Raw genomic sequence first — 11,471 nt, 5'->3', positions numbered from 1 at the left:
TTTTGACCGTTCAGTTTTTGGTGGGGAGGCTTCTAGGGCCCTGGCTTCCTTATGCCAAGGTGAACGGTCCATAACGGATTATTCTATTGAGTTTCGCACTCTTGCTGCCTCTAGTGAGTGGAACGAGCCGGCGCTGCTCGCTCGTTTTCTGGAGGGACTCCACGCAGTGGTTAAGGATGAGATTCTCTCCCGGGAGGTTCCTTCAGATGTGGACTCTTTGATTGCTCTCGCCATCCGCATAGAACGACGGGTAGATCTTCGTCACCGGGCTCGTGGAAGAGAGCTCGCATCAACGGTGTTTCCCTGCTCCGCATCGCAACCATCTCCCTCCTCTGGCTTTGAGACTGAGCCCATGCAGCTGGGAGGGATTCGCATCTCGACTAAGGAGAGGGAACGGAGGATCACCAACCGCCTGTGCCTCTATTGTGGAGTTGCTGGACATTTTGTTAATTCATGTCCAGTAAAAGCCAGAGCTCATCTGTAAGCGGAGGGCTACAGGTGAGCGCAACTACTCAAGTCTCTCCATCAAAGTCCTGTACTACTTTGTCGGTCCACCTACGCTGGACCGGTTCGGGTGCTACATGTAGTGCCTTGATAGACTCTGGGGCTGAGGGTTGTTTCATGGACGAAGCATGGGTTCGGAAACATGACATTCCTTTCAGAGAGTTAGAGAAGCCTACGCCCATGTTCGCCTTAGATGGTAGTCATCTTCCCAGTATCAGATTTGAGACACTACCTTTAACCCTCACAGTATCTGGTAACCACAGTGAGACTATTTCTTTTTTGATTTTCCGTTCACCGTTTACACCTGTTGTTTTGGGTCATCCCTGGCTAGTATGTCATAATCCTTCTATTAATTGGTCTAGTAATTCTATCCTATCCTGGAACGTTTCTTGTCATGTGAAGTGTTTAATGTCTGCCATCCCTCCCGTTTCTTCTGTCCCTACTTCTCAGGAGGAACCTGGCGATTTGACAGGAGTGCCGGAGGAATATCATGATCTGCGCACGGTCTTCAGTCGGTCCCGAGCCAACTCCCTTCCTCCTCACCGGTCGTATGATTGTAGTATTGATCTCCTTCCGGGGACCACTCCTCCTCGAGGTAGACTATACTCTCTGTCGGCTCCCGAACGTAAGGCTCTCGAGGATTATTTGTCTGTGTCTCTTGACGCCGGTACCATAGTGCCTTCTTCCTCTCCGGCCGGGGCGGGGTTCTTTTTTGTTAAGAAGAAGGACGGTACTCTGCGCCCCTGCGTGGATTATCGAGGGCTGAATGACATAACGGTTAAGAATCGTTATCCGCTTCCCCTTATGTCATCAGCCTTCGAGATTCTGCAGGGAGCCAGGTGCTTTACTAAGTTGGACCTTCGTAACGCTTACCATCTCGTGCGCATCAGAGAGGGGGACGAGTGGAAAACGGCGTTTAACACTCCGTTAGGGCATTTTGAGTACCGGGTTCTGCCGTTCGGTCTCGCCAATGCGCCAGCTGTTTTTCAGGCATTAGTTAATGATGTTCTGAGAGACATGCTGAACATTTTTGTTTTTGTCTATCTTGACGATATCCTGATTTTTTCTCCGTCACTCGAGATTCATGTTCAGCACGTTCGACGTGTTCTACAGCGCCTTTTAGAGAATTGTCTCTACGTAAAGGCTGAGAAGTGCTCTTTTCATGTCTCCTCCGTTACTTTTCTCGGTTCCGTTATTTCCGCTGAAGGCATTCAGATGGATTCCGCTAAGGTCCAAGCTGTCAGTGATTGGCCCGCTCCAAGGTCACGTGTCGAGTTGCAGCGCTTTTAGGTTTCGCTAATTTCTATCGGCGTTTCATTCGTAATTTCGGTCAAGTTGCTGCCCCTCTCACAGCTCTTACTTCTGTCAAGACGTGTTTTAAGTGGTCCGGTTCCGCCCAGGGAGCTTTTGATCTTCTAAAAGAACGTTTTACGTCCGCTCCTATCCTCGTTACTCCTGACGTCACTAGACAATTCATTGTCGAGGTTGACGCTTCAGAGGTAGGCGTGGGAGCCATTCTATCCCAGCGCTTCCAGTCTGACGATAAGGTTCATCCTTGCGCTTATTTTTCTCATCGCCTGTCGCCATCTGAGCGCAACTATGATGTGGGTAACCGTGAACTGCTCGCCATCCGCTTAGCCCTAGGCGAATGGCGACAGTGGTTGGAGGGGGCGACCGTTCCTTTTGTCGTTTGGACAGACCATAAGAACCTTGAGTACATCCGTTCTGCCAAACGACTTAATGCCCGTCAAGCTCGTTGGGCGTTGTTTTTCGCTCGTTTCGAGTTTGTGATTTCTTACCGTCCGGGTAGCAAGAACACCAAGCCTGATGCCTTATCCCGTCTGTTTAGTTCTTCTGTGGCTTCTACTGATCCCGAGGGGATTCTTCCTTATGGGCGTGTTGTCGGGTTAACAGTCTGGGGAATTGAAAGACAGGTTAAGCAAGCACTCACGCACACTGCGTCGCCGCGCGCTTGTCCTAGTAACCTCCTTTTCGTTCCTGTTTCCACTCGTCTGGCTGTTCTTCAGTGGGCTCACTCTGCCAAGTTAGCTGGTCATCCCGGTGTTCGAGGCACTCTTGCGTCTATTCGCCAGCGCTTTTGGTGGCCGACTCAGGAGCGTGACACGCGCCGCTTCGTGGCTGCTTGTTCGGACTGCGCGCAGACTAAGTCGGGTAACTCTCCTCCTGCCGGTCGTCTCAGACCGCTCCCCATTCCTTCTCGACCATGGTCTCACATTGCCTTAGACTTCATTACCGGTCTGCCTTTGTCTGCGGGGAAGACTGTGATTCTGACGGTTGTCGATAGGTTCTCTAAGGCGGCACATTTCATTCCCCTCGCTAAACTTCCTTCCGCTAAGGAGACGGCACAAATCATTATTGAGAATGTATTCAGAATTCATGGCCTCCCGTTAGACGCCGTTTCAGACAGAGGCCCGCAATTCACGTCACAGTTTTGGAGGGAGTTCTGTCGTTTGATTGGTGCGTCCGTCAGTCTCTCTTCCGGGTTTCATCCCCAGTCTAACGGTCAAGCAGAGAGGGCCAATCAGACGATTGGTCGCATACTACGCAGCCTTTCTTTCAGAAACCCTGCGTCTTGGGCAGAACAGCTCCCCTGGGCAGAATACGCTCACAATTCGCTTCCTTCGTCTGCTACCGGGTTATCTCCGTTTCAGAGTAGTCTGGGTTACCAGCCTCCTCTGTTCTCATCCCAGCTTGCCGAGTCCAGCGTTCCCTCCGCTCAAGCGTTTGTCCAACGTTGTGAGCGCACCTGGAGGAGGGTGAGGTCTGCACTTTGCCGTTACAGGGCACAGACGGTGAGAGCCGCCAATAAACGCAGGATTAAGAGTCCAAGGTATTGCTGCGGCCAGAGAGTGTGGCTTTCCACTCGCAACCTTCCTCTTACGACAGCTTCTCGTAAGTTGACTCCGCGGTTCATTGGTCCGTTCCGTGTCTCCCAGGTCGTCAATCCTAGCCGCTGTGCGACTGCTTCTTCCGCGACATCTTCGTCGCGTCCATCCTGTCTTCCATGTCTCCTGTGTTAAGCCCTTTTCCTTATCTCCACGTTGTCTCCCTTTGTTACGGGCTTTGAGCCGGTTCGTGACAGGCTGGATGGGGAGCGTCGCTGCATAGCTATTTTCAGGTCTCTCCAAAGATGTTCAATCTGGTTCAAATCCGAGCTCTGGATGGGCCACTCAGACTTTTCCTCTGCGCCATTTGAGTTGTCTTGATTGTGTGCTTAGGGTCGTTGTCCTGTTGGGAGGTGAGCCTTTACCCCAGACTGAGGTCCTGAATGCTCTGGAACAGGTTTTCGTCAAGGATCTCTGTACTTTGATCTGTTCATCTTTCCCTCAATCCTAACTAGACTCCCAGTCCCTGCCGCTGAGAAACATCCCCACTGCATGATGCTGCCACCACCATGCTTCACCGTAGGGATGGTACCAGGTTTCCTCCAGACGTGACGCTTTGCATTCAGACCAGAGAATCTTGTTTCTCTTTGTCAGAGTCCTTTAGCAGGCTGTCATGTGCCTTTTACTGAGGAGTGGCTTCAGTCTGGCCACTCTACCATAAAGGCCTGATTGGTGGAGTGCTGCAGAGATGGCTGTCCTTCTGGAAGGTTCTCCCATCCCCACAGAGGAATTCTGCAGCTCTGTCAGAGTGATCAGGTTTTTGGTCACCTCCCTGACCAAGGTCCTTCTCCCCAGATTGCTCAGTTTGGCCAGGCAGCCAGCTCTAGGAAGAGTCTTGGTGGTTCCAAACTTCTTCCAATTAAGAATGACGGAGGCCATTGTGTTCTTGAGACCTTCAATGTTGTAATGTTTTGGTACCTTCCCCCAGATATGTGCCTCGACACAATCATGTCTCACAGCTCTACGAACAATTCCTTCAACCCCATGGTTTGGGTTTTGCTCTGACATGCACTGTCAACAGTGGGGATCTTATTCAGACAGGCGTGTGCCTTTCCAAATCATGCCCAATCAATTGAATTTACCACAGGTGGACTCCAATCAAGTTGTAGAAACATCTCAAGAATGATCAATGGAAACAGGATGTACCGGAGATCAAATGAGTCTCATAGCAAAGGGTTGAATTCTTATGTAAATACAGTATTTTTCTTTATAATATATGTTACGAATTTACAAAAACCTGTTTTCACTTTGTCATAATGGGGCAAAAAAATATTTTCTCAATTTTGGAATAAGGTTGTAACGTAAGAAAATGTGGAAAAGGGAAGGGGTCTGAATACTTTCCAAATGCACTGTATGTGATGTGCATTTCTACATGTTGTAGTAAAAATAATATAGTAAAATAAGAGTATCCAATGACATTATCCAATTCGTAGACAATGCCTACTCATAATTGGTTAAAATCACATTTGCACAGATGTTGATGGGGTGGTGTTGAATATGAAGTGAAAAAAAATTGACATTTTCCTTTAAAAGGTGTGCTAAGCATTAATCGCACCACCTTTTCCTGGTTGCTACAATTCTAATAGTTCACTTAAATGTGACAAAACAAGCACGTATAGTGTAGAGTCATTGTACCATCTAAACTGCTGTGAAATCTATTTTCCATAACCCCCCAAAAAGTTATTTTCAGCTGTTTGAAGCTGGTGTACAAAACAAAGTAAAATAAATCAAAAACCAAACTTAAGAACAGGAAGCATAGAAAAAGTGCACATAGAACACTACCACTTTCAATGAAAATGACAGATCTATAAAACTCACATTTCTATGTGAATTTAGTCAGGTTGCCCAAAAAGTGACATACTGCAGCTTTAAAAGGAAAGTAATTTTAGGTTGTAATTACATTATTGCGTCTTCTGAATAGAACTCAACAACCCGGTCGCATTCACAGGTAGTATCACATTTTCATTTCATTTCATTACAGTACAACGGTTTGATTTGTTTGATCGTAGCTAGCTACATAGCTAGCTACATAGCCGTCTTTCTATCAAAGATAATTGTGTAGTCTAGAGCGATTTTCTAGGTTAGCTAGCCAGCTATTGTCGTTCTTTTAACGCAACGTAACGTAATCAACACTGCTTGCTAGCCAGCTAGCCCCCGAATAGCAGCACTGTCAAAACTATTACACTCAACGGAACGACTTGATTAGTGTAGTGTCAACAACGCACCCACTGCCAGCTAGCCTACTTCAGCAGTACTGTATCATTTTAATCATTTTAGTCAATAAGATTCTTGCTACGTAAGCTTAACTTTCTGAACATTCGAGACGTGTAGTCCACTTGTCATTCCAATCTCCTTTGCATTAGCGTAGCCTCTTCTGTAGCCTGTCAACTATGTGTCTGTCTATCCCTGTTCTCTCCTCTCTGCACAGACCATACAAACGCTCCACACCGCGTGGCCGCGGCCACCCTAATCTGGTGGTCCCAGCGAGCACGACCCACGTGGAGTTCCAGGTCTCCGGTAGCCTCTGGAACTGCCGATCTGCGGCCAACAAGGCAGAGTTCATCTCAGCCTATGCCTCCCTCCAGTCCCTCGACTTCTTAGCACTGACGGAAACATGGATCACCACAGACAACACTGCCAACTCCTACTGCTCTCTCTTTGTCCGCCCACGTGTTCTCGCACACCCCGAGAGCTTCTGGTCAGCGGGGTGGTGGCACCGGGATCCTCATCTCTCCCAAGTGGTCATTCTCTCTTTCTCCCCTTACCCATCTGTCCATCGCCTCCTTTGAATTCCATGCTGTCACAGTTACCAGCCCTTTCGAGCTTAACATCCTTATCATTTATCGCCCTCCAGGTTCCCTCGGAGAGTTCATCAATGAGCTTGATGCCTTGATAAGCTCCTTTCCTGAGGACGGCTCACCTCTCACAGTTCTGGGCGACTTTAACCTCCCCACGTCTACCTTTGACTCATTCCTCTCTGCCTCCTTCTCACTCCTCTCCTCTTTTGACCTCACCCTCTCACCTTCCCCCCCTACTCACAAGGCAGGCAATACGCTCGACCTCATCTTTACTAGATGCTGTTCTTCCACTAACCTCATTGCAACTCCCCTCCAAGTCTCCGACCACTACCTTGTATCCTTTTCCCTCTCGCTCTCATCCAACACCTCCCACACTGCCCCTACTCGGATGGTATCGCGCCGTCCCAACCTTCGCTCTCTCTCCCCCGCTACTCTCTCCTCTTCCATCCTATCATCTCTTCCCTCTGCTCAAACCTTCTCCAACCTATCTCCTGATTCTGCCTCCTCAACCCTCCTCTCCTCCCTCTCTGCATCCTTTGACTCTATGTCCCCTATCCTCCAGGCCGGCTCGGTCCTCCCCTCCCGCTCCGTGGCTCGATGACTCATTGCACCTCAGTACCGGCACCTCAGTACCTCCAGGCTCTGATCAGGCCCTACACCCAAACAAGGGCACTGCGTTCATCCACCTCTGGCCTGCTCGCCTCCCTACCACTGAGGAAGTACAGCTCCCGCTCAACCCAGTCAAAACTGTTCGCTGCTCTGGCCCCCCCAATGGTGGAACAAACTCCCTCACGACGCCAGGACAGCGGAGTCAATCACCACCTTCCGGAGACACCTGAAACCCCACCTCTTTAAGGAATACCTAGGATAGGATAAGTAATCCCTCTCACCCCCCCCCCCTTTAAGATTTAGATGCACTATTGTAAAGTGACTGTTCCACTGGATGACATAAGGTGAATGCACCAATTTGTAAGTCGCTCTGGATAAGAGCGTCTGCTAAATGACACTATTGATTTTTTTTAAATCACACTTTATAAAGTAATAATTAATGCATAATGTAATAATGAGCCAAATCTATTACTTTGTGTTCGGCATATTTACTAAATTATCAGCATTTATTACATTATAAATGCAAAAGTTATAAAATTAGTAGGAGCCCATTACATTGGCAGTTATTACATTATCAGTTGCTACAGGGTTTAAGAATTTGCAGTTTTTCAGAGGTTAATTTAAAAAGAAAACTCGTCTGCTTACCATATTCATAGATACGAACTACTTTAGTGCCCATTGATGATCGGTGAAGTTTTGCTGCAAAATGCAATTTTTTGGGCGACCCCATCAAATGTACACAGAAATGTGCGTTATAGTTATGTCAGTCTTATTGAAAGCAAGTTTAAGACGCGCTAGATCTGTTCTATGTGCGCCAACTCTATGCTTCCCGAATTTTCCTTTTGTACTTCAAAACAGCTGAAATTACAATATTTTTGGTTATGGAAAATAGATTTCACTGCGGTTTTAGGTGGTACAATGACTACACTAGACGTGCTTGTTTTGTCAACAAACAGGATATGGTTGAGCGATGTCTGCATAGTACATCTTCACGAGTTCCAATTCTTGCTCTAGTCTAAAAAATAACACGCATCGTTACTGCAGTACTATTTTGGAAAGAATACGGAACGTATCGTTAATATCAGCGAGTAGTGAATATAGATACATTACTACACACATTTATAGGGTTAGTATTCCCACACGGCTAAAACTCCACGTTACAGCGCTTGTTTACGGAAGATGTCGCCAACTGTGCTTATTAGCCATCTAGCGTGCTCCGAACACCAGCGTGTCAGCTAACAGGAGAGGAAGTGTAGTTCGTCAACTGGAGGCAAGCATTGGATGGATCGGTGCAAAACTGCTACAGTAAGTAGCTCTCTTTTCTTCTTTTTTTTCCACGTGTATTTATCTCTGACATTAAAAGACAAGGGTATATTCGAAAACTTTTTAGAAAGCGATGGTTATTGACGTTTTTCAAACGTTAAAACAGCGTCGGAATTGTAGTTTACACGGGCGCCAAATGTGGGCGAATGTAATGTGGCTGAAGGGTTTTGAAGAGCTCGTTTGCGCTCAGCTCCTTGGCAACCAGTCCCACTACTCATAATCATACATTCCTGGAAGTTGTATCTAGTCTTGCAATCGTAGAATGACACTTAATATTACAATGCCATAAGAAAATTGGCACCAGATCAAATGCATAGCTGGCCAGTTGTGTTTTGTGCACGATGACGCCTATAATATCCTTGAATTTGATAGATACTTTGTTGCAATCTCCTGACGTGATACAGAACGGACAGTGAGTTACTGAGCTTACTAGATCAGGCAAACTACGTCAAGCAAAAGGCCTATGAATTCTACTGCCTCGATACATTCGTCAATCGGCTGGCTTGAATGCTACACTGTTGCTAGCTAGCAAGTTGACGCAGCTTCTATTTAAAAAAGCGCAACACTCCAGTTTCAGAATTATGTAATAGCTGCCTGGTAAGCAGTATGCGACAGATGACGACTGACTAGTCTCTTACGGTCATCGTAGAAACATATTAGAAATTAATACGTTGAATGTGACAAATGTAATACCTTCATTTTGACCTCGGATGGTTTCCAGAACGGTCTCAGTTCCTTGATTAGTCTCAATGCACCAGATCTGTAATCGTTCTCGTCTAATGTGACATCTATTTTGGGTACAGCGGGCGCCTCGTCGGGTACATGAATGTAGTTGGCCATAATGAAAGGTTCCGGTTAAATTGACAAGAAGTTCACTGTAGGCGGCTGCAAATGCGTTTGTATGAACTCTTGCTTGGCTGCGGAGGTTAAAAATCTGCTCGCTTCTAGTGCGGCAACGCCTCTCAGAAAATCCCACCCATAAAAATGACCGATTTGCAGTGCATACTGGGAAATTCGTGACTCACCAATCGCCATCAACCTTCTTAAGATGGTCTAAAATGTCAGCCATTTTAGTAAGGGAGTAAATCAACCATGGTTCGCCACTGCTGTGATAAGATATTGTGTAAAACAATGAATTTCAACCGTATATGCACTGCATGTTTGTTAGAGGAATGCCAGACAGTTTTAGAGGAATGAGTCTATAATTTTTTATTATTAACTGCCAATATGCCAGCATTCCATTTAAACAATGCAGTCAATCCACAGCCATACACTGGCTGAAATGACATTTTAGTCATTTAGCAGATGCTCTTATCCAGAGCGACTTAGTGAGTGTATACATTTACTACTGTTTTTCGTATTGGTTTCCGGTGGGAATCGAACATTGCAAGCGCCATGCTCTACCAACTGAGCTAAATCAGTTGATGATAGGACTTAGACAAATTCTAAATGCAACAAGTAGGCCTACTGATATTGTATTATATAATAACACTCACAGCTTTCCAAGAAAACAACATTTAAGACATTTATGTTCTGTTTACATATATTTTGGAGGCTATTTAAACAGAACAAGTGTACAAAAGCTTCATAACTGTATTTATAATTATACAACAATGTTTTGGGGTGACAATATTTTATTACACAATTTCTGATATATTGCATGCCTTTTATTTTCCTGCATAGGTCAAAGCAGGAAATGCATCACCTTTGCCTCTACTGCCATTCATTAAGGCAGCCCTGGCACCTCTCTGATTCAGAGGGGTTGGGTTAAATGCGGAAGACACATTTCAATTGATTGCATTCAGTTGTACAACTGACTAGGTATCCCCCGTCTCTCTTTCCCTTCTATTTAGACTGGATTGGATTTCTCTCAGACCAAAATGGCTGCCATTGTCACTACATTCTGGAATTTTGAAGGATTATGACATAGAATATAGCCCGTCTAGTAATTTAGTAGGATCTCTATGCCCACTGCCCACTGTGGCAAAAATAATATATAAAAGTGGGATGCATGCCAGCATAGACACTACACAACACTAAACAATACATTAATTGTACTATAACGGTGACAAACGGTCCCCACAAACGGCCTACATAAAGCTGTCCCAAAAGCAGTCCCAACATCTTACCACTGCTACACCTGGCTATCAGCGGAGCCTTGTCTGGCAACGAAACAGTTCATTCAGTCTCATTAACTTCCTTTAAAAAAACATAGCTGATATGGCTAACTTGCTGTGGTTTTTAATGACAATTGAGATGTACAAACTATGGCATAAGGGGACAACAAGTGGATAAGAGGCAATCCGTAATTTTGATTAAGACATTAATGAGCGAGCCAGGACGGATGTAGTCACCTTCCTTTAGCACTTTTGAAATGTACAGTGACAGAATTTAGAACATGGGCTGTTCTTACAGTGTTCTCCCGATACACCAAGCCAGGACCATAGGATAAATAAAGGGGATGCCCATAAGTAGACAATGAAATCTCTTACAATATTAGTTGATTACATTTCTCTAAAACAGGTTTTTATTTTTTTGAACCTTTTATTTAACTTATCTCCTTATCTCAGTTCACTGGTCACGATGGGAAAACCCACCCGTAGCACACGCTCCAGCAGGTGTATCTCACTGATCATCCCTAAAGCCAAAACCTAATTTGGCCGCCTTTCGTTCCAGTTCTCTGCTGCCTGTAACTGGAACAAATTGCAAAAATCGCTGAAGTTGGAGACTTTTATCTCCCTCACCAACTTTAAACATCTGCTATCTGAGCAGCTAACCAGTCGCTGCAGCTGTACATAGTCCATCGGTATATAGCCCACACAATTTACCTACCTCATCCCCATACAGTTTTTATATATTTACTTTTCTGCTCTTTTGCACACCAGTATCTCTACCTGCACATGACCATCTGATCATTTATCACTCCAGTGTTAATTTGCAAAATTGTAATTATTTGCCTACCTCCTCATGCCTTTTGCACACAATGTATATAGACTTTAAAAAAATATAATACCGTGTTATTGACTTGTTTATTGTTTACTGCATGTGTAACTCTGTGTTGTTGTCTATTCACACTGCTATGCTTCATCTTGGCCAGGTCGCAGTTGCAAATGAGAACTTGTTCTCAACTAGCCTATCTGGTTAAATAAAGGTGAAATAAAAAATAAAACAACTAGTCAAGTCAGTTAACAACAAATTCTGATTTTCAATGACTGCCTAGGAACAGTGGGTTAACTGCCTTGTTCAGGGGCAGAACGACAAGGTATAAAATCTGTCACCTCAGGGATTTGATCTTGCAACCTTTCGGTTACTAGTCCAACGCTCTAACTAC

The 11,471-nt window shown here is 45.5% G+C and overlaps 1 protein-coding gene across 1 annotated transcript in view; it reads right to left on the bottom strand.

The window, feature by feature from the left end:
* LOC123994603 (ethanolamine kinase 1-like) overlaps positions 1-9,115 on the bottom strand; it is a 30,934-nt gene extending 21,819 nt beyond the window's left edge. Inside the window, exon 1 of the mRNA XM_046297401.1 lies at positions 8,834-9,115. Coding sequence (XP_046153357.1) covers positions 8,834-8,980 — 147 coding nt within the window. The 5' untranslated portion in view covers positions 8,981-9,115. The remainder of the gene's footprint in view (positions 1-8,833) is intronic.
* Positions 9,116-11,471: the final 2,356 nt, after the last annotated feature.

This window comes from Oncorhynchus gorbuscha, linkage group LG14 (genome assembly GCF_021184085.1).
Source record: "Oncorhynchus gorbuscha isolate QuinsamMale2020 ecotype Even-year linkage group LG14, OgorEven_v1.0, whole genome shotgun sequence".
NCBI lineage: Eukaryota > Metazoa > Chordata > Actinopteri > Salmoniformes > Salmonidae > Oncorhynchus > Oncorhynchus gorbuscha.
This window is presented reverse-complemented; position numbering and strand designations above follow the sequence as displayed.